This window comes from Rutidosis leptorrhynchoides, chromosome 10 (assembly GCF_046630445.1).
Source record: "Rutidosis leptorrhynchoides isolate AG116_Rl617_1_P2 chromosome 10, CSIRO_AGI_Rlap_v1, whole genome shotgun sequence".
NCBI lineage: Eukaryota > Viridiplantae > Streptophyta > Magnoliopsida > Asterales > Asteraceae > Rutidosis > Rutidosis leptorrhynchoides.
In genome coordinates, this window is record NC_092342.1 from 136887385 (window position 1) to 136912817 (window position 25433).

Sequence of the window (25433 nt, forward strand, 5' to 3'; positions counted from 1 at the left end):
TTATCTGATGTATTCCAAAAGAAAATCGAACTGATTTTATATTTTTTTATTTACTCGATACCTCTGTATAACTTTTTGATCAATTTTCGAAATCGAAATTTTTTTTAAAATCTAAAAATGCAGAAGTGTCCCAAATCATGTCGTTAATGTTTCCCCAAATTCTCAAGTTCTAATTCGTTAAATCGAACTCGAATTTGATGAGTCAAATTTTGAATTTAAAAAGTCAACAAATCTTTTGGGACCGAATTCGAATTCGTGTTTTGGATTTAAGTCAAATTGTCGATTCCATAAGTTTTTAGGATTGAATTGAAATGTAATTCATGTTATAAGTTTTGTTGGATACGTACTCTATAATCTAAATCAATTTTTTTTTTGTGTGAAATAAATAGCGACGGGGCAGGGGTCTTTTTTTTTAATTTAAATTTTTTTTTTTCGTTTTATGGATTCGAACAAACACATTTTTTTTTCCTATGATTGTTTAAACATAAACCAAATTGGTGTTTTGTTGATATAGAGATAATATCTCTGGTTTAATCTTGATCTTATAAAGAAGAAGAAGGAGCCAGTAAAGAAGTTGGGTTAAATTGAAATGGGTAGAAAGATTAGACAGAAAAGAGCCGCGGCTCAAATGGTTAAGGGGGTGAGAGCGTGAGCGAGAGGTCTTGGGTTTGAGCCCGGCTTTGGGCATTTCTTTTATTGAAAGTCTTATGAGGTAGTCATCTTTTTACTTATTATTATTATTATTATTATTATTATTATTATTATTATTATTATTATTATTATTATTATTATTATTATTATTATTATTATTATTATTATTATTATTGTTATTGTTATTATTATTGTCTTATTATTATTAGTATTTATTATTAATATGACAATTGTTATTAATTATAATATTTAGAAGTATCCTTATTACTTTTATGAGAATAATAAAATTTAGTATTAGATCATTAAAAATTAAGAATTGCATCGTTTTAAAATTATTGGTATTATTGTTATTATTACTAGAATTATCATTAGTTATCATATATCATTATTATTATTATAATTATAATTATAACTAAGAACATTGTTAATACTACTATTATTATTACATTTATTAACTACTAATAAATGTATTATCATTATTATCATTATGTTAACATAAAGACTATGATTAATATTATTATTATTTTGATTAAGTAACGTCATTAAGTATTAACAACATCATTATTAGTATTATTATTAATAACATTATTATCAGTATTATCAATAGTAATTCATTAGTATTATCAGAAACTAACTTTTAAATAGATAAATACTTTGTACATAAAATATATCTATTATATATATATTATAATTATATCAATATTTTACATAACTATATATATATCAAACCTATAAATATTATCTATATAAATACTTACAAATAACAAATTTTTGATTTTTAAAATAACACTAAACAATTATGTATATGAATATGGATATATATAACTACATAAATCTTAATCATTTGGAATATATACACAAGTTAAATTTATATTATATAAATTAAAATATAACAAATAAATTTGTTCGATTACAATTATGTGTATTAATAAATATACAAATGATATAGGTTCATGAATCCGAGGCCAACCTTACCTTTGTCCATTGTCGTTATATGTATTTTTACTACAAAATACATTAGGTGAGTTTCATTTACACCCTTTTTCTCTTTACGTTTTTGGGCTGAGAATACATGCAAATGCTTTATTAACTGTTTTACAATAATTATATGCGTGAGTTTCATTTACTCCCTTTTTCTCTTTATGTTTTTGGGCTGAGAATACATGCAAATGCTTTATTAACTGTTTTACAATAATTATATGCGTGAGTTTCATTTTCCCTTTTTACTCTTTACGTTTTTGGGCTGAGAATACATGCAAATGCTTTATTAACTGTTTCACAATATTTACATGCGTGAGTTTCATCTGCCTTTTTACCCTTTATATTTTTGGGCTGAGAATACATGCGCAATTTTTATAAATGTTTTACGAAATAGACACAAGTAATCGAAACTACATTATGTGGTTGAATTATCGAAATCGAATATGCCCCTTTTTATTAAGTCTGGTAATCTAAGAATTAGGGAACAGACACCCTAATTGACGCGAACTCTAAAGATAGATCTATCGGGCCCAACAAGCCCCATCCAAAGTATCGGATGTTTTAGTACTTCGAAATTTATATCATGTCCGAAGGAGGATCCCGGAATAATGAGGATATTCTTATATGTATATTGTGAATGTCGGTTACCAGGTGTTCAATCCATATGAATGATATTTTTGTCTCTATGCATGGGACGTATGTTTATGAGAAATGGAATTATGAAATCTTGTGGTCTATTAAAATTATGAAATGATTATTTATTGTTAAACTAATGAACTCACCAACCTTTTGGTTGACACTTTAAAGCATGTTTACTCTCAGGTACGAAAGAAATCTTCCGCTGTACATTTGCTCATTTAGAGATATTACTTGGAGTCATTCATGTCATATTTCAAAAGACGTTGCATTCGAGTCGTCAAGTTCATCAGAATTATTATTAAGTCAATTATAGTTAGATATACTATGAAATGGTATGCATGCTGTCAATTTTCGATGTAATGAAAGATTGTATTTTCAAAAACGAATGCAATGTTTGTAATATGTATCATATAGAGGTCAAGTACCTCGTGATGTAATCAACTGTTGTGAATCGTTTATAATCGATATGGACTTCGTCCGGATGGATTAGGACGGGTCCCTTTAGTTGGTATCAGAGCGGTGGTCTTAGCGAACCAAGTCTGCATTAGTGTGTCTAACTGATAAGTCGTTAGGATGCATTAGTGAGTCTGGACTTCGACCGTGTCTGCATGTCAAAAGTTTTGCTTATCATTTTGTGTCAAAAATTACCTGTTTATCATTCTTAGAGAATCACTTGCTTATCATTCTTAGTCTAGACACGTTTTACTGCATTGACTGCATGAATAGTGTATAGACAAAAATTCATATCTTAGCGTATCTGCTACTTCATATCTTAGCGTATCTGTTACTGTAACTTTGCCTGACAACTTCCTTAGATTCTTCCGTAACTTATGGGATTTTAGTATTATATATGCATATGTATATTATGTATTGCAGGGTACTAATCTACATCCTATAATCTATTTCTTTTCAAAAATCCTTCATCTGATCGTACGAGATGAATCTTGCAACCAGTTCGAGTCCCTCAGATTCCGATAGTTATTCCGACAGCTATTCCAACATAGATGTTCACCTAAGCTCCGAAAACAGCGTCATCGGCATGAATCAACCAATCAATCATTATCAATTCATCTGATGGTTTCGTAGTCGACTTAATTAATGGAAACGCGCAGAAGGCAATCCCTTCCATCAACCGAATTCACCTCTTGACAATGAACCTAAAGCGTTTACCGGCGAACCTGTTCGAGACACCATTTTCAGTCTCATTTCCAGGGTAACTCGACAAGATTATATTCTATCCACAATTCTGAACCTTATTTATCCGCTCGTTCCGACCGACAATCATCCCGGAGTAATAAGTCAACGAACTTCGCGCTCGAATAATCAATTCGGAGAATATGGTGAAAAAATGTACCAGCTTCAGCAACATCACCGGCACCAATAGTACCATCAATAACAGCACCAGTACCATCAACAATCCATGCTTCAATATCATCATCTGTACTTTGAGTATGATCTTCGTTCTACTTATCGTTCTACCTCATTTATCTTCGTTCGATATGGAGAATATGTAATCTCTAAAGTTTTAGAGATTATTTATTTTAGTTCCAACCGAAAACTAAATGAGTTTAATTTCCCATTGACTCATTAAATCCATGGTTACGTCTGAAGAAAATATATATGTATATATGTTTTCATAGAGATTGTAATTAAAATTTTTATTGTACAAACTGTTAATGGTGAAAATATTTTAACGGGTAGGTAACACCCGAGGAATATTTAGATTCTACATTAATAAGTTACACTGTACATTCTTCGAATCTGATTCAACATTCATTTACTATCCTACTTACATCCACCGATATACAAATCCGTTCATCACAGAATAACCATTTTCATCCAATTACATATTTGGATTTTGATTTATCAGAATCCATCAAGTGGCATAACGAAGAAATAATGGACACAATAAAAATTGATTAGAAACAGATTAATTAACAATATGAAATTCTATTAAGAACCCACGCTAACAAAAATCCTAGCTAACTGTTCCTAGCTAACTGTTAATTCCGTATTACCATTTAATTATCGCAATTTATTTATCGCAATTTATTTTATCGCAATTTAATTATCGCAATTTTAATTATTGTCATTTAATTTCTGTTATTTACTTTACGCATTTTATTTATCGTCATTTAATTTCTGTATTTATTTTACGCACTTTAAATATCGGGACACGTATACAAGGTTTTGACATATCATATCGACGCATCTATATATATTATTTGGAATCACCATAGACACTCTATATGCAGTAATGATCGAGTTTTCTATACAGGGTTGAGGTTGATTCTCAAATAATATATATACTTTGAGTTGTGATCGAGTCTGAGACGTATACGGGTCAGGATACGTATTAATTAATTCGAGTATTATATATTAAATTTATACATGAATTATTGGACTGTTAAATGTGGACTATCGACTGTGAACTAATGACATTGGACAATTAAAATGAATTAAAATATTGAATATAACATATGAAACTAAACATTTCTTCAAGTTGCCACTTGATTTCATTTTAAACCTCATTTGTATCTTGACGATTACAATCTGCGTTCAAACCTTTCATGATTCTTAAAAAAACCTCAATCGAGAGGATGAACCAACCGCACTTCATCAACGAAAGAAAAGATTGATGCATATAGTTATGCACCTGGAAACACTCAGAACATGAGTAAACGTTTAACACGTATCTGTGCTAGCTCCTTTGGCGTTGTTACTACCGAAAATAACTTTACAATTCCTTTCCCAATTAGCCAATTTTGTCATAGCTCCAGCAAATCAACTTTGACTTTCATTCGGATTGAACTTATTATAACTTGATTTATAAGCCCACCTTTCGTCATCGTTACCGGGGAACTGTTTATATTTCACCACATTAACAGAAACTTATCAGCAACTTCATTACTCATCGACTTAATTTCTTCGAAGAATCATTATATTTATTCATTGAAACCCCATCTTGTATTCATCTACACACTGTAACAATAATTGCCATAACAATTACCGGGAATCAGCAATCAGTACTTTGAAAACTCACAGCATATCTACATCAACAGTTATATATATGACATTTATCTCTTAGAATTATGATCTCTCATTCTGAAATTTTGAAAAGCACTCAGTCACAAATCAATACTCTGAATTTTGAAAAAGCTGAATGAAGCAGCAGAAACTGTAGATAACCGTAAACGACCATAATCATCGAAAGTTTGATGATAAAGATTAGTATGTTGGAAAAGCTCAGAAAAGTTGAAACTGGAAAGCGGATTGAGCTAACCATAAAGGAAACCAAGGAGAAATACAAGTAACATACCCTAAATTCATAGAACCCAGATAAATCTAGATCCGTTGAAATCTTTAGAGAATATCTTGCTCCGAAGTCATGTTAAAATCTTGCGGAAAATCTTTCTCCATCAACCATCGAACTTAGAAATTCCAAAATATCATCATCAATATCTTCGATATTTTTGAGGATATTTTCATAAATATTCTCGTCCGAAATTATATACCTCTTCGTGCTTCCTGTGTATCATTGTATTTGAAACACACAATAGAAAATTAGTTTTGAAAGGCGGATTATGCGAAACTATGAAGGAAGCTGTGGACAAGTCACAAAGAATAAGTCTGACTTCAAAGAATCCAAATGATTCTGTTTCTGATGAAATCTTTAGCGAATACCTTGCTTCCGAATCTAAACCCTTACGGATAAATCTTCTTCATCATCCATCGATATTAGAAATTCCAAGATATCATCGTAGCTTTCATTATAAATATCCTCCATATTTCTGAACATATTTTCATAACTATTCTTATCTGAAATTATTAATCTCTTCCTGATATCAGTGTTACATCATATAGAAATTGTTAGTTTCTATATTCTGTAAACTTTCAAGCTTAAAAATATGAATGTTATTGAAGTAATGTTGGGAACTGATGCATGAGTTAGTATAATATAATGACACTTGATCAACGTGATTATATTACAGTAAGTCATGCTGAGTTTCTAATGAAACGTGATGATTCACAGATCCTAACGTCATCACGTGCCATGTTACATAACTCTTTCATTCTACTTAACTTCTGAACATATCATGAAAATATATTCTTAATAGTTCTATTTTCAGTGATTCAGATAATTTGACAAAACAAATCGTGCTACTACCTTTCCTTTCTACCTGGTATATTATGATAATTCGAAACTCCATACCTATGAATTCTGGACCGTTGCTTGCGAAAAGTAAACCAAAGCATGAAGCTCCGAAATAGAAAGGGGGTATATATCGCAGCAAATAAGAGAGCGCATTAACCGTGGATGACAATAAGTATAGGAGACAGAAGCAGGGATATTAAAATATAAGGGAAGATATAAAACCCAATAATAAAACAGAAGTTACAAACCGTGGATATTAATACGAATAGCAATATAAAGACATGGAATAATTAAGAATAGTATTCCCCCAAGGCAATAGTAGAAGTAAACAGATTTTTTCTAATGGAAGATTGGAAAGAGGGATGACAGATACATAGATAGAAAAATATCAAGAATCAGAACTGGTTGGAGCATTTTCACAATATTTTAGAAGTAGGAATAGAGGAAGAAAGTATAGGAATGGTGAAAGTAATGGAACGGAAGAAGTTCATTTATAGTAAAAATACCAGACAAAGAAATCAAGGCAGATTTCCGCATTAATTATAGAGATCTTAATTTCCTTACTCGCCGAAGAATCAAATCTTTTAGATTTCGAAGATTTTCTTCAAATTCCTTGAATACCGGAATTCAAGCAAAACAACGTCAAAAGCTAAGACGCATCTTATTTTCTAAATTCGACCAAGACAACCTCAAAATCTAAGGCGAATCTATATTTCTCATTTCACTCTTTTATGATAACTTCACTCGTACGCTTCACATAATCGAATCATTTATTCTGTAGTGCTCAATAATGATAAAACTATAATTATCAACTCATATTAGTCATGAAAACATTTTTTATTGTTAGCCATGACCACCTCACTCAAATTTCGGGACGAAATTTCTTTAACGGGTAGGTACTGTGATGACCCGAGAATTTCCGACCAAATTTAAACCTGAATCTTATTTGATCTCGATACGATAAGCAAAGTTTGTAATGTTGAGTCTAAAAAAAAATTTGAACTGTGTTTCATATATTCAATTGACCTTCGACCATTCCCGACGATTCACGAACAATGGTGTGTAATTAAATATGTAAATATAAATGAAAGTATACATATAATAATAAATATAAATAGTACAATATAATTTAATCATTTGAATTAAATATGTAAAATAATATACCAAATAATAATGTAGTTATTAGAATAAAGATATATATATATAGACATAATTAATATGATATGTATACTAGAATATAAATATAAAAGAAAGGTATAAATATTATATGATTAATAATATGTAGTGTTAACATATTAATTATAATTACAAATTAAAATACTATTAATGTTATTACTTTTATTAAATTAGATATTGTTAACCATATCAATATTAATAATACTATCATATATATAACATATAGATATGAGGTTTAATATGTTAAAATTATCATCATTACTAATAACGTTAATAATATTGTAATTAGCATTATTATGAGTATCATTAATAATATTATTATTATTCTTGTAATTATAATTAAGATTACTAAACTTATCTCTTAATTTAAAATTTCTATTAGCTTTATTATTAATACTATCATATCAATATTTGCAATTACACTGTAACAATTGATATTATTATAAATGATAAAATTAATTCTATTATTATTAGTATTAGATTTTTTTTTTTATTTTCATAATTATAATTATGATCATTACTATTATTAGAAAATAATACATTATATGATCATTAACATTAGAAGTATTATTATTATTATTTTTATCATTTGATTATTATTAAGTACCATTATTTATCATTATTATTATTAGTTGTATGTTATTATTATTAATAATATTAATATTATTATTAATATATTTATTTAATTATTAAAATTAAAGTTTTATATATGGTAACAGATATATATGTACGCGTGAATGATTGGGTATCACCATTTTTTTTAATTCTTCTTTATCTCTTTCTGTGTTTTCTTCTTCACCCATGAGCAACTTCAATCAACCCTACAGTACGTTCTTTGTGTTATTTATTTTTTTTTGTTTATCACTGCATCAATCATAACACTTCACACTTTATTTATCTGATGTATTCCAAAAGAAAATCGAACTGAGTTTATATTTTTTTATTTACTCGATACCTCTGTATAACTTTTTGATCAATTTTCGAAATCAAAATTTTTTTTAAAATCTAAAAATGCAGAAGTGTCCTAAATCATGTCGTTAATGTTTCCCCAAATTTGTAACATCCCGCGTTTTTCCGTTAAATTTATTTTAACACCGTCTTTTTTTTTAAATAATATCTTTCATCATTTAATTTGGCATCTTTCGTTAACTAATGTCCATAATATCCTCGTTATTTAATTATAACGTCACCCGTTTACTCGAGCGTTTTAAATATTCGTTTGGTTATTTCCCGCACCCGCTTTGAAACTAGAGGGACCAAACTTGCAAAGAGGCCAAAGATTTGACTAGGTCAACTAGTCAAACCTTCAACCTCCTCCTCTCATTCATCTCTTTCTTTCTCCTTTTGATACTTCCAAATCCCCTCAACTTTCTAACATAAATTCATCATCTAAATCCGGATTAGGGAGCTAGCAACCAAATAAATTACATATTCTTGATCCTCTCGTCATCCTCTTCGATTTGATGCTAACTACTTCGATTTTGGGTAACATTTCTAAAACACTAGATTTCTTTAAATTTGTGTTCTTGACTTAAAAGTGTGTTAATTAGTGTCTATGGCTCATTGTGATGTCGTGTATGTAATTTGTATGCTCGATTTGTTGTTTTTGGTGTAACTAGCTTGAATATGAAAATTGCTTGCTTAATCTTTGATTTTGGATGATTAAAAGTTGTTTAATTGTTAAAGTTCATGTATTAAATGTGTTACTAGCATCATTAGCTTCAAATTGATGTGTAGGTTGATTAAGAAAACTTCAAAAACATGATTATTGATTTTGAGATGTTTGACTAGGGTTTGATAGTTCTTGACATGAATTTTTGGATGCTTGAATGTCATGGAATGTTAATTGTTAGTGTTTAGTAGTAATGTATGCTTCATTACCTTCAAAACGGCATATCATATGTGTGAATTGGTTTCCCGAAACTCAAAATGCAATTGATGAACTTGAAACTTTGAAAATGGACTTTTATTGTTCGCTTGATGAGATTTCGGCTATTGTAAATGATGTTATTGTTGGACCATAAGTGCTTAGTTGTATTCCTCGTCAAAATACCTTTCCAACGATATATGATAGGCATTATAAGTGTTTGCGGGTCAAGAGTTGGGTTGGAAAAGGTTTTGGTTCGTGCATACTTTGAAAAACTGACCAGAATTCTCTGCCCAGATGGTGGCGCGGCGCGCCCCATCCCCGCGCGGCGCGCGGATTGGCCTGGTCAGATTCTGACCTCTTTGTCCCATTTCACGTGAAATGTTTGACTAGCTACCGACCTCCGATTCACATGAAACTTGTTCTAATATACTTGTATATGAATAATTAGCATAGAAAAATAGTCCGGGACCCGACCCGAACATGTTGACTTTTTCGTTGACTTTGACCCGACCAAGTTTGACTTTTTGTCAAACTTAACCAATTAATTATGCAATCTTTCTAACATGATTCTATACTTGTATCTTGCATGAAACTTGACAATTTTCTTCACATGCTACATAATCGAGTCGTGTCGAGCCATAGGACTAATTGAACAACTTTGACCCTTCGTGACTATCGTTATTGATACAACCTACTTGTTTAGGTCGAGATTAGCTTTGTCTTTGCACGCGTTTACTCGTTGAAGTACTTTATTAACTCTTGCGCTCAAGGTGAGATCATAGTCCCACTTTTACTCTTTTTGAACTTATATTTGGGATGAGAAAACATAAACGATTCTTTTGAATTAAGTGAACACAAGAACGGGAAAACAAACAGTCTACATACGAGTTTAGAACAAAAATCCTCAATTCGATTATCATTAGTTACACTTGACGGGTGTAAGCGAGAACTTATGTTATATGGCCATATGGGTTGACAACCCTCATCTTTGACGGTTCGCTACCGTCTACGGATGAAATATATTTTCGAGAATCAGTGTTTGTTCTAGCACTATGGATGGGGTATACAATGGATGGAATGTTAAGCTTTGATAATTGGGTGCTCGTAAATATTAACTTTTAGAATGTATTACTATTATTTCAACTTTGCAAACCTTGTGGTTCGACTTACTTACTTTTACTCACTTACTTACTTAAACCTATGATTTCACCAACGTTTTCGTTGACAGATTTCTATGTTTTTCTCAGGTCTTGCACGATATGTGATACATGCTTCCGCTCATTATTTGATACTTGCATTGGATGTCGAGTATACATGCATTTCATGGAGCGTCTTATGACTTTACTTTAAACCGTGTCGCCTAGATTTCATTTGTACTTATAACCTTGTAACTTAACTTTTGGTTGAACAATTCTTTTAAACTTTGGAAACAATCTTTATGTTGAAATGAAGGCGACATATTTTGGTCAAACGTTGTCATAAAGACTTATGACCAGGTAATGGGACCCATGTAGATGACGCCATCACTTGACGATTTATCGGGGTCGCTACAAGTGGTATCAGAGCTTTGGTTGTAGGGATTTAGAGTTCATTTGTGTCCACCCCGAGTCATAGGGTACATAGGTGAATCTAGACTACAACCGGCATATAGACTGAAGTAGGAATTACTTGACTATTTGTGCATTTATACTCGAACTCTTCTATCATATCTAACTCGTATTCGATCTTGATCTTACGTTGATAAATTTTGTTGACGCGCCACCTTGACTTTATGAAGTAATGTTAAATGCACATGAGAATCAGGGTAATATAATTTCCGGGATTATATTACGGTGATTCACATGGACGTTCCGACATTATGACATAAAGAATTTAAGGCGAGTCAAGAAAAAATTTTCTCTCTATCCTTATTCCATATCACGATTAGTATTGTTAAGAATACTAATCAACGATATTCTTGTGTCATGAAGGAACAATGGCTCACCAAGGTCAACACAATACCCCTCTCGAAACTCTAGAACAAGCTCTTCAACGAATGATAACCACTGCCGTGGGTACGGCCGTGGCCGATCACTTTTCCAACAACACCAATCGTGGAGCCGGTAATTCAATCGAAGGTTGCTCCTACAAGAACTTCATGAAGTACAACCCTCCCACTTTCGATGGAACCGGAGGACCGGTTGTTCTCACCCGATGGTTTGAACAAATGGAGACCGTTTTTAACACAAGCGGTTGTCGAGACCAAGATAAGGTCAAGTTTTCCACCCTCACTTTCACCGGCATTGCTCTTTCGTGGTGGAACAAGTACGTACAATCGGTGGGTATCGATGAAGCCCACACACTCTCATGGACTGAATTAAGAGAAAGAATGATCACCGAATATTTTCTGCGCGACGAGACTCGAAGGCTCGAACAGGGTCTAAGGAATTTAAAAACGGTCGAGAATGACCTCGGAACTTATAATCAACGGTTCACCGAACTATTCTCAATGTGTCCAAATCTCATGACTCCCGAATCCCTAAGAGTCGAACTTTACATGGATGGCCTCCCTAAGAGCATTCAACACGGGGTAATAGCATCCCAACCCACTAACCTACAAGAGGCTTTAACCAAGGCCCGCCAAACTTTAGAAACGGCGAATGAAATGGAAGCACCGGCACCAATGGTCGAGAACCACCCGAGTAACAACAAAAGAAAATGGGAAGCCTCCCAATCAAGCAACCGCAACAATAACAACTTCACCAAAGAGCCCTTTTTCCCCGGCGACAAGAAAGGGTATGCCGGAAAACTACCTTTTTGTAACGAATGCCACAAGCATCACTTTGAAGGATGTGGCAGGTTTCGCCACCGGCGCCAAGGAAGTGGTCACATCGACAAACATTGTGGAAGTGCCACCCCCGTCCCTCGAAAGGGACCCAACACACAAAAGTCGGTCACTTGCTACGCATGTGGCCAAACGGGTCATTTTAGGAATGAATGCCCAAATAAGAAAATCAACCCCAACGCACGCCGTTAAACTTTCAACATCAACGCCTAGGATGCCCGAGACGAGGATGGACTAGTCACGGGTATTTTTCTTCTCGAAATTCTCACATTTCATGTTTATTCGATTCGGTTACCGTTAGACGTTTTATAATCAAGGCTCTGACTCATACTCTTTGCACTTCACCTTTTTCCCCTAGACACTACTTAGGCAATTTAAGTGACCAACGGAAAATATTGTGTGCCTATAAATTTTATTGGAGGATATACGTTAAGAATTTTGACTTGACACCTATAGAACTAGGGAGCTCGGAACCTATTCGTTAAAAAGAAAATGTTTCCCCATCATCTTGTATAGATTATTGTGAACTGAGTAATTTTCGGTTGGAAACCGATACCCTCTCCCTCGCATCCATGACCTCATGATTATTTGCATGAATCCCGTGTGTATTCCAAAACGACCTCCGTTCCGGTTATCATCAATTGGGGGTTAAGGGAGACGATGTCTCCTAAGCCATCTTCCGAACTCGCAACGTTAGTTGTAAATCTCTCTTAGTACCGTCGATTTATTTAGGACTCCGTCCGTATTCATGAACCTCCTAAACCACGTATGCAAACTTATCTAGACAAATCTGTTATCGTATTTATAGATGACATCTTAACTTATTCAACTAAGTCCAATTTTCTAGACTATGATGTTAATGGTCAAGGCATTACAATCAATCTCGAAATCAAGCCACATGTAATCAGGGAACTCTCCCAACTCAGACTTGTATTCGTAAAAATCTTAGATCTCACCGGTTCTTACCGAAAATTCATTTCTGACTTTTCTCGTGTTACACGACTTTAATCTCTCCGCGATCGAACCTTGAGCGTGATTCTTCACACCAACATTTCTAGCTAAATTCGTACAACACCAGATGGGACTCAAATATGGAAATATTTCTACTTGGACGCCGAAAGGCATACTCCCTCGACTCGAAATCAACGGAATGGAAATTCGTTATTTTGCACGAAGAATTCGAATACTAAATTGTGGATCCGATCAATATTCTCGTCATCACGTACCACACTACATACCTCTGTTATTTCACCGTTACCGTCTGATATTACTGGAAATTAAGATAACACACAATCCAACGATACTTCACTCTTCTTTGACTTAACGCCCTTGTATTTCTGATAATCGGCCAACTATTATTCAACCCCGAACTATACAACTACGTGTACTATCTCGTTTCTCTTTCAGACTTCAACTTTTGACAACTAGAGGCACGTTATGGCAACCTCGAGATGCAAGCTCATCCTATTCTAAGTCCTCATTTCACTCCTATCTTTATCGCTCGCATTTCCGTTTAAAGAAACTCCTTGTAACATTTCTCCATGGATAGAGAAATTCCTCATATTACATTAGTATTCGCCACGAGGGTGAATAGTCCTAACGAACATTTTTCGAACCCTAACTGACTTGTTCAAACATATCTTAAGAGATTCTATTCCAACACGGAGTATCTTTGTCAATTATCCCGTATCGAAATACTCGTTTCGCCTCTAGTTTTACAAGAAACCTTGGAGACCCGCTTAGACATGAGTACCGCGTACCACCCACAAACAGACGAACCGAACAAACGAACGATTTATGTCTTCGAAAGACATGTTTCAAACTTGCATGGTCGCTTTTAGTAGATCCCTCTTACAACAGTAGTTACCACTCGTGTGTTCACACACACTTTCCGAAACCCTATATGACCGCTAATGTCATACCCCTATTCGTTGGACCAAAGCATGTGGCAAACAAAACACCGAATCTTAACTCATCCAAGAAACAACAATTGAGATAATCCAAGTCCGAGAAGGGCTCGAGACGACCCGTAGTCGCCCAAAAGAGTCATACCAAACTTAGATGAAAACCTCACAAATCCCAGTGTGTAACCGCGTAATATTGAGAAACCGCACCTTGGAAAGGTGTAATCCATTTTGGGAAATCGAGAAAGGCTATATCCGCAATATCGAACCTTTTGAAACCTTGGGGCGTATTGGAACCGCTTCCTATCGTTTAGAACTTCCGACTCAATTAAGTTTCCGTTTACCCTACATTTCGTGTAACAAACTTAGAAACGTGTCCTGCGGAACAGGAACGTGCAATCCTTCTAGATGCACCAACTATTGATGACAAACTCCTCCTCATAGGAAAAACCGGCTGAACTTGTGGATCGTAAAACCAAGCCCTAATACAACGTAACACCCCGACTATCCGGATTCGTGGAATGTCCAAGAAAGTACCTTCAATCATTCGTAGAGTTACTACACTAAGTCTCGAGTAAGAGACATCGACTATTACTTCCAACTAAATTTCGGGACGAAATTTCTTTTGAGGTGTGGATAATGTAACATCCCGCGTTTTTCCGTTAAATTTATTTTAACACCGTCTTTTTTTTTTAAATAATATCTTTCGTCATTTAATTGGGCATCTTTCGTTAACTAATGTTCATAATATCCTCGTTATTTAATTATAACGTCACCCGTTTACTCGAGCGTTTTAAATATTCGTTTGGATATTTCCCGCACCCGCTTTGAAACTAGAGGGACCAAACTTGCAAAGAGGCCAAAGATTTGACTAGGTCAACTAGTCAAACCTTCAACCTCCTCCTCTCATTCATCTCTCTCTTTCTCCTTTTGATACTTCCAAATCCCCTCAACTTTCTAACATAAATTCATCATCTAAATCCGGATTAGGGAGCTAGCAACCAAATAAATTACATATTCTTGATCCTCTCATCATCCTCTTCGATTTGATGCTAACTACTTCGATTTTGGGTAACATTTCTAAAACACTAGATTTCTTTAAATTTGTGTTCTTGACTTAAAAGTGTGTTAATTAGTGTCTATGGCTCATTGTGATGTCGTGTATGTAATTTGTATGCTCGATTTGTTGTTTTTGGTGTAACTAGCTTGAATATGAAAATTGCTTGCTTAATCTTTGATTTTGGATGATTAAAAGTTGTTTAATTGTTAAAGTTCATGTATTAAATGTGTTACTAGCATCATTAGCTTCAAATTGATGTGTAGGTTGATTAAGAAAACTTCAAAAACATGATTATTGATTTTGAGATGTTTGACTAGGGTTTGATAGTTCTTGACATGAATTTTTGGATGCTTGAATGTCATGGAATGTTAATTGTTAGTGTTTAGTAGTAATGTATGCTTCATTACCTTCAAAACGGCATATCATATGTGTGAATTGGTTTCCCGAAACTCAAAATGCAATTGATGAACTTGAAACTTTGAAAATGGACTTTTATTGTTCGCTTGATGAGATTTCGGCTATTGTAAATGATGTTATTGTTGGACCATAAGTGCTTAGTTGTATTCCTCGTCAAAATACCTTTCCAACGATATATGATAGGCATTATAAGTGTTTGCGGGTCAAGAGTTGGGTTGGAAAAGGTTTTGGTTCGTGCATACTTTGAAAAACTGACCAGAATTCTCTGCCCAGATGGTGGCGCGGCGCGCCCCATCCCCGCGCTGCGCGCGGATTGGCCTGGTCAGATTCTGACCTCTTCGTCCCATTTCACGTGAAATGTTTGACTAGCTACCGACCTCCGATTCACATGAAACTTGTTCTAATATACTTGTATATGAATAATTAGCATAGAAAAATAGTCCGGGACCCGACCCGAACATGTTGACTTTTTCATTGACTTTGACCCGACCAAGTTTGACTTTTTGTCAAACTTAACCAATTAATTATGCAATCTTTCTAACATGATTCTATACTTGTATCTTGCATGAAACTTGACAATTTTCTTCACATGCTACATAATCGAGTCGTGTCGAGCCATAGGACTAATTGAACAACTTTGACCCTTCGTGACTATCGTTATTGATACAACCTACTTGTTTAGGTCGAGATTAGCTTTGTCTTTGCACGCGTTTACTCGTTGAAGTACTTTATTAACTCTTGCGCTCAAGGTGAGATCATAGTCCCACTTTTACTCTTTTTGAACTTATATTTGGGATGAGAAAACATAAACGATTCTTTTGAATTAAGTGAACACAAGAACGGGAAAACAAACATTCTACATACGAGTTTAGAACAAAAATCCTCAATTCGATTATCATTAGTTACACTTGACGGGTGTAAGCGAGAACTTATGTTATATGGCCATATGGGTTGACAACCCTCATCTTTGACGGTTCGCTACCGTCTACGGATGAAATATATTTTCGAGAATCAGTGTTTGTTCTAGCACTATGGATGGGGTATACAATGGATGGAATGTTAAGCTTTGATAATTGGGTGCTCGTAAATATTAACTTTTAGAATGTATTACTATTATTTCAACTTTGCAAACCTTGTGGTCCGACTTACTTACTTTTACTCACTTACTTACTTAAACCTATGATTTCACCAACGTTTTCGTTGACAGATTTCTATGTTTTTCTCAGGTCTTGCACGATTTGTGATACATGCTTCCGCTCATTATTTGATACTTGCATTGGATGTCGAGTATACATGCATTTCATGGAGCGTCTTATGACTTTACTTTAAACCGTGTCGCCTAGATTTCATTTGTACTTATAACCTTGTAACTTAACTTTTGGTTGAACAATTCTTTTAAACTTTGGAAACAATCTTTATGTTGAAATGAAGGCGACATATTTTGGTCAAACGTTGTCATAAAGACTTATGACCAGGTAATGGGACCCATGTAGACGACGCCGTCACTTGACGATTTGTCAGGGTCGCTACAAAATTCTCAAGTTCTAATTCGTTAAATCGAACTCGAATTTGATGAGTCAAATTTCGAATTTAAAAAGTCAACAAATCTTTTGGGACCGAATTCGAATTCGTGTTTTGGATTTAAGTCAAATTGTCGATTCCATAAGTTTTTAGGATTGAATTGAAATGTAATTCATGTTATAAGTTTTGTTGAATACGTACTCTATAATCGAAATCATTTTTTTGTGTGAAATAAACATCGACGGGGCAGGGGTCTTTTTTTTTTAAATTTAATTTTTTTTTTCGTTTTATGGATTCGAACAAACACATTTTTTTTTCCTCTGATTGTTTAAACATAAACCAAATTGGTGTTTTGTTGATATAGAGATAATATCTCTGGTTTAATCTTGATCTTTTAAAGAAGAAGAAGGAGCCAGGAAAGAAGTTGGGTTAAATTGAAATGGGTAGAAAGATTAGACAGAAAAGAGCCGCAGCTCAAATGGTTAAGGGGGTGAGAGCGTGAGTGAGAGGTCTTGGGTTCGAGCCCGGCTTTGGGCATTTCTTTTATTGAAAGTCTTATGAGGTAGTCATCTTTTTTCTTATTATTATTATTATTATTATTATTATTATTATTATTATTATTATTATTATTATTATTATTATTATTATTATTATTATTATTATTGTTATTATTATTGTCTTATTATTATTAGTATTTATTATTAATATGACAATTGTTATTAATTATAATATTTAGAAGTATCCTTATTACTTTTATGAGAATAATAAAATTTAGTATTAGATCATTAAAAATTAAGACTTGCATCGTTTTAAAATTATTAGTATTATTGTTATTATTACTAGAATTATCATTAGTTATCATATATCATTATTATTATTATAATTATAATTATAACTAAGAACATTGTTAATACTACTATTATTATTACATTTATTAACTACTAATAAATGTATTATCATTATTATCATTATGTTAACATAAAGACTATGATTAATATTATTATTATTTTGATTAAGTAACGTCATTAAGTATTAACAACATCATTATTAGTATTATTATTAATAACATTATTATCAGTATTATCAATAGTAATTCATTAGTATTATCAGAAACTAACTTTTAAATAGATAAATACTTTGTACATAAAATATATCTATTATATATATATTATAATTATATCAATATTTTACATAACTATATATATATATCAAACCTATAAATATTATCTATATAAATACTTACAAATAACAAACTTTTGATTTTTAAAATAACACTAAACAATTATGTATATGAATATGGATATATATAACTACATAAATCTTAATCATTTGGAATATATACACAAGTTAAATTTATATTATATAAATTAAAATATAACAAATAAATTTGTTCGATTGCAATTATGTGTATTAATAAATATACAAATGATATAGGTTCGTGAATCCGAGGCCAACCTTACATTTGTCCATTGTCGTTATATGTATTTTTACTACAAAATACATTAGGTGAGTTTCATTTACTCCCTTTTTCTCTTTACGTTTTTGGGCTGAGAATACATGCAAATGCTTTATTAACTGTTTTACAATAATTATATGCGTGAGTTTCATTTACTCCCTTTTTCCCTTTACGTTTTTGGGCTGAGAATACATGCAAATGCTTTATTAACTGTTTTACAATAATTATATGCGTGAGTTTCATTTTCCCTTTTTACTCTTTACGTTTTTGGGCTGAGAATACATGCAAATGCTTTATTAACTGTTTTACAATATTTACATGCGTGAGTTTCATCTGCCTTTTTACCCTTTATATTTTTGGGCTGAGAATACATGCGCAATTTTTATAAATGTTTTATGAAATAGACACAAGTAATCGAAACTACATTATATGGTTGAATTATCGAAATCGAATATGCCCCTTTTTATTAAGTCTGGTAATCTAAGAATTAGGGAACAGACACCCTAATTGACGCGAACTCTAAAGATAGATCTATCTGGCCCAACAAGCCCCATCCAAAGTATCGGATGTTTTAGTACTTCGAAATTTATATCATGTCCGAAGGAGGATCCCGGAATGATGGGGATATTCTTATATGTATATTGTGAATGTCGGTTACCAGGTGTTCAATCCATATGAATGATATTTTTGTCTCTATGCATGGGACGTATGTTTATGAGAAATGGAATTATGAAATCTTGTGGTCTATTAAAATTATGAAATGATTATTTATTGTTAAACTAATGAACTCACCAACCTTTTGGTTGACACTTTAAAGCATGTTTACTCTCAGGTACGAAAGAAATCTTCCGCTGTACATTTGCTCATTTAGAGATATTACTTGGAGTCATTCATGTCATATTTCAAAAGACGTTGCATTCGAGTCGTCAAGTTCATCAGAATTATTATTAAGTCAATTATAGTTAGATATACTATGAAATGGTATGCATGCTGTCAATTTTCGATGTAATAAAAGATTGTATTTTCAAAAACGAATGCAATGTTTGTAATATGTATCATATAGAGGTCAAGTACCTCGTGATGTAATCAACTGTTGTGAATCGTTTATAATCGATATGGACTTCGTCCGGATGGATTAGGACGGGTCCCTTCAGTAGGTAAGTAGTTATGTGTGCTTAACGTCACAATAGGGATATAGTACCTACGTATGAATAACCATTTATTCGTCAAAGAAGAGCTTCCCATTTAGGTTGTGATTAGAGTAGGCAATATAGAGTTCAGTGAACACTGGCTTGCTCAGAAGCATGATTCACGTCAGAAGCAATGTTCTTGAGATGTTGTAAGATGATTCGGGGTTGAATAAGTGATCGCAAAGGAGATACCTCTAATTCAATTAGCAGTACCTTAGAATATCTAAGATTGAACATCCGTTAATGTTAAAGCATAGCTTAGTATTAAGTGGTGGAATATTGCTTTAGTTAGACCAACTAGGATTAAGAAAAGCTGAGACTTTCCTTTAGGGACATACCACTTTGTTCATGTACCTAGGATTCTATCCATAAGGTCGTTTAAATCCTCTAAGGTGAACGTTGGGAGTAGGGATATCCATCTTAGCCAGAATCTTCAAGGCCTAAACTCTTAGTGACAAATCAGTTAGGTTAATAGCCGAGTTGATTGAGGTTTAGTGTTTATTCTAGGAAGTTAAACTCTTGTGATAGTTCCCCATCAGAATACTATTCTTCACACTTATCTATCTTTATCTTTACAGTTATATTATAGTATTAGTAATTAATTTTAATCTATCACCTCTTGTCACTAGGGTTAACTATATAGGCACTTTTGTCCCACGTTACTGAGCATACATATAAAAATACAAATCTGAGTTATATTTACCACTTACTCGTTAAAAAGAAGACAAGTAGGTGAGTTATAGCTAGAAAACCTCAGCTAAATATAAATATTAAAACTGTTACTCTCATTTTGTGGTTGATTCTAACGTGTTGCGACCTAACGACACCGCATAAATAAAACCGTCCGTTTTGGCCATATCAGCTACACAGAATTGTCGACAATACTGAATCAACAACTATCACGTGCAGTTTACAGGAAGAGAAAAAACCAACAAAATACACCACGGGTGGTTAGCACGATCACAACATTGTACGAATACCAGATCGTACGACAGTCTGCACGACGGCTGTGGCAGAGAGCTGACAGACTGCTGGCGACCAATTACATTTTTCAAATTTTGCTGACCAAATAGTACGACATGGCAAGAGCATGTTTCCTTTATCCCATTACTTGACACTAAAGGACAAAGACATCCACCTATAGATATGGCATCAAACCCTCATTACTATACACGTTACACACATCGTACTCTACACACACTTGCACTCACCCACGATTATATCATTATCACCTAATGATTAACCCACACTACTGGAATCTTAACAGCTTCTTAAGCTTTCATTTAACGGTTACATGTAACGTTCTATAAACATAAATCCTAACACCTCCCTTGAGCCATAATACCAGCTAGTCCGATGATGGTAGGTCGATTTTTAACCACCTCTGTTGAGATCATCATCTCACATTGGAGTTATTCACGGTACACCGAATCGAAGAGTTTAACTCGAATGATCCTTAAATCTCCCTTTTAAATTGACTAAGTGTAGACCGAACTCTAAGGATAACACTATGCTTGATCAAATAGTTTGGATTGGATTGATTAAGAGTAGATTTATTAGTTGTTATAAATTGGTATGTTGTTGTATGGGTATTTATTTATTTATAATATAAAAAGGATTACGTTTTAATTTTTTTAATAAAGTTTGTCGACGTGGGATAAAGAACATTTTCTGGTTAACTCATCGTTCAACTGGAAAAGGTGAAAAAACAAGGAATGAGGATGAAGTGGGACCCGCTCATGAACATCGATCACACAATTGTCGCCAACGCATAAACTTGCGAACGATGCCTAAAGAGTGTTCTTACATATTAATACTATGAAAATATTTAACATTTAACATTTATGTTTATGTATCTTATATAACGAGAAACACATTTATATGATTTTTGATTTGTGATTAGTAAATACTCTCTCCGTCTCATTATAAATTTTTTGTTTCGACTTTTGAAAGTTTTTTTATTATTCAATTTTAATTTAGAATTATTTATTGCATTTTTTTAATATTTAATGAATGTTATACTAATGAAAACACATTTAAAACTCAATTTATTTATATAATTTTCATTAAATAAATATTATATAACATAATGAAAAATATTTAAAGTCAAATTGAAGAAAAAAAATATTTAAAAGTTAAAACAAAACACTTATAACGAGAATGAAGGAGTAATAGACTTACTTTTTCAACATTTTTATGACATACATTTTTTATTTATTTATTTATTTATTTTTTTGTAAGTGAGGAAACCCTCCTATGAACGAGTACATTGACTCCCCTATAGAAGATAAAACCTCGGGTAATCAAGCCCCCCGAGCGCCAGATATGGTATCGGGTGAATTGCGCATTTTGCGCACCCTCTAGTCATACGTACATTTGTTACGTATGAAACAAAATACAAATTTGAATAACTTATAAATATATTTGGAAATACGAGTAGCCCTATAACCACGAGAATGATATATTTGAGTGAACTGTTAATGTATAATTTCTAATTTTTAACTAAGTTCTAATAGTGTTGGAATGTTGACTTAAATATGTTTCAATGTTAATTCGCTAAATTATGTGGTTATGCTTTCAAAGGTCACAATTAAGGGTTAGAAAGGAGTTTAGTATAAGTTTAAGACATAATTATTAAAGTCCGTATTTATATAGAATCTTCTATAGTTTTTATTAAAATTCTATAATGATAATGTCATTATTAGGCTAATTTCTTTGTTAAAAAAAATCAAAAAACAAAAGAAAAAAATATAAACATCGTGGGTAATGTTATTAATTTAAATATATTTTAATTACAATTTATCTTATTAATTAATTATTATTATTATTATTAAATCTTATTAATAATTATTTTAAATATTAAAAAATAATTTTGAATTATTTTAATTAATTATTTTAAAATAATTACGAGAAGATATAAAAGCTAGGCAAGAAAACTAATTCTAAATTTATATTTTAATTTATATTTTTAAAATAAAATGACAACTAATATTATCTCTTATGATTGAATGTGGATTGTTTAATATACATTTTAGGTGTTTGATGAAATGTTCAGCTGTTGAGTTTCTTAGTCGAACTCTGTGGTTCCACGGTTCATTAAACTAAATGATTTTAGCATTTACATTCACTTAATAGTTAAAACATATCATTAAACTGTTTCGTTTAAACAACTCCGTGATTTCACGGATCATTTCACTAGTTATAGATTAGAAATGGCAAAACATGGCTAAATTCAAGAATTTGAGGCCTATTTTAATTTTTAACAAATACTCCTTAATATACTTGGTGGCGCTGTGTGAACATCGCCAATATAGTTTCTAAATCGAAAATATTAGAAGAAACTTAAAAAAAAAAAAAAAAAAAAAAAAAAAAAAAAAAAAAAAACATTTTTACAAAATTATCCAAATAGGAAAATATGGAATATTTCCATATGGCATTAAAGAAAAAAACTATCCATAAATATAGAGATATTTTCCCCTATATACCTCCCTTTATGACCTATTTTACAATTACACTTTTACTGTTTCTGCCCATATTGTCACGGATCAAACACATCATTTCAACATTACCTTTCTATGTCAATTTCATTCCATAATTGATCATTGAAATTCAAGCATTGGATTGTAAAAACTTGTACGGTTCAAGTTGCCATTTTGATAGGTGTCTTCAAACTTGACAAAACATGGTTCCCTTAGTCTTGTGTCCTGTAGCAAACTCGAAGATTGTGACATCGTGGCTCCAGTATTGTTGTTATAGTTCGAGTCATGATCATCTAGAAGGTGAGAAATCGAACCTAAAGATTCCAATTCCCATAAATGAGCAAGCGAAAACGTTCTAGGTATTTTCGTCGATTGTAACTCCATAACTTTATTATCGTCTCTAGGGACATTTTCGACGTGTACAATTTCTTCTCGTTGTTCCAAAAGTCTTTCAGGACTTTTTTTCTTGTAAATTCGACATAGAACCCAATCATCCAACTGCAAAAGATAGTACAAATCATATAAATAACTCGACACCGCAATATATAATCTATTAAATGTACAATCAGTGGTTGAGGTTCTGATATCTTAACAAAAGGTTCAGTAAGCATATATTGAGGTGACTGAATTATGTACGCTTACCCTCATGGATCCAATTTTTTTATTGGGTTGTGATCTTGACTCGTTTAATCGATATTCATGCATGATCCAATCGGTTTTAACCCCTTTTGGAGGCCTACCTTTATAGAACACTAAAGCTTTCTTTACACCAACATATTTTGATCCACTATATATTGCTTTATCTGTTCCAGTGGCTTTCCAATATCCTGAAACAGCCGCTCTATTAGGCCGAACGCCATTAGGGTATTTTCGGTCACGAGGAGTAAAGAAATACCATTCTTTTTCACCAAATTCTGCTTTTTCTACATGTCACAAGTTTTAACACAATCAACACAAAATCTCAACAACAAAAACTATATTATATTAATAAGTTATAAACTTTTAAACACAAACCAGGCAACTCCCAAGGATCGAATTTGTAAATATCGACTTCAGGGATTATTGAAACAGGACAAGGTTTAGATAACGCTTGGTTTTGTAAATAAAACATGATTAGTTCTTCATCAGTTGGATGAAATCGAAATCCAGGTGGGAGATTGTTAGAATTGTTACTTCCAATTACCATTTTCATCAATATTTATGAAAAAGTGTTTGAGAATGTGTTAAAACAGAATGAGATGATATGATGAACAATGAATTTGTAAAAGGAGAGTGTTTGAAATGTTTGCAAGGAGAACTGATGAGAATTTATTTGTGAGGTTTTTTTGTCCATATGTGAAGAGATTACATCTTTCTTGATCTTGATTGGTTAGTTTGACTTTTGACTTTTGATTTTTTATTGGAGACTTGGCGTGTGCCCATGCTTAACAGATTAGATTAGGTAACAAAAACCACCACTACAAGTGTTATTTTTATTACTAAAATCGTCCATACTTGTGGAAATATTTATTTGATTTTTCTCTTATTCTTATTTCTTATTTGTGGTGCTTTAACAAACTTTTATGTGAGCACACTCAATTGAATTCAAATATTTATTTATAGAAACTCAAGTAAGTAACTACTAAATGGAGACTTTTTTTCGAAAACTGAATAAAGTAATTATTCTATACATCGTTTGATTCATGATATAAGTTGTATACATTTCATAAAGAAATAAAATAAATAATCAGTATAAATTATACGGAGTATTAAGAAAAATCATTAATTTTTTATTAAGTAGGTCTTTATAAATCGGTTTTGAAAAAGAAAAAAATTGGGAATGATTTAGAGTAATTAAATGATGTTATAACCTATTTTGTATTCATAACATTGAGGATTACTATTAATTGATGTAATTAAATATTATTTTATATAATATCAAGTTTTTTTTGGCGAAAGAAATAATTTTATTAATAATAATCTTCATTACAATAATGAAGATTACCAAAGAAAAATACATTGGCAGTTCATTCTCGGCCAGATATTAAAAGAGACAACAAAAAAACGATAAAAGCCTAATTACAAAATAAAGAAGGATTGTATTCCTAAATGTATGCTTGAAGGCGATGA

The 25433-nt window shown here is 32.3% G+C and overlaps 1 protein-coding gene across 1 annotated transcript; it reads right to left on the minus strand.

The window, feature by feature from the left end:
* Positions 1–23251: 23251 nt before the first annotated feature.
* LOC139871688 (NAC domain-containing protein 2-like) lies at positions 23252–24590 on the minus strand. Its single transcript, XM_071859415.1, has 3 exons — positions 24339–24590; positions 23967–24247; positions 23252–23822 (listed from the first exon to the last, which is right to left on the minus strand). Exons 1-3 carry the CDS (start codon positions 24514–24516, stop codon positions 23445–23447), a joined length of 837 nt encoding a protein of 278 aa, XP_071715516.1. The 5' UTR covers positions 24517–24590; the 3' UTR covers positions 23252–23444.
* Between the last annotated feature and the right edge of the window lie 843 nt (positions 24591–25433).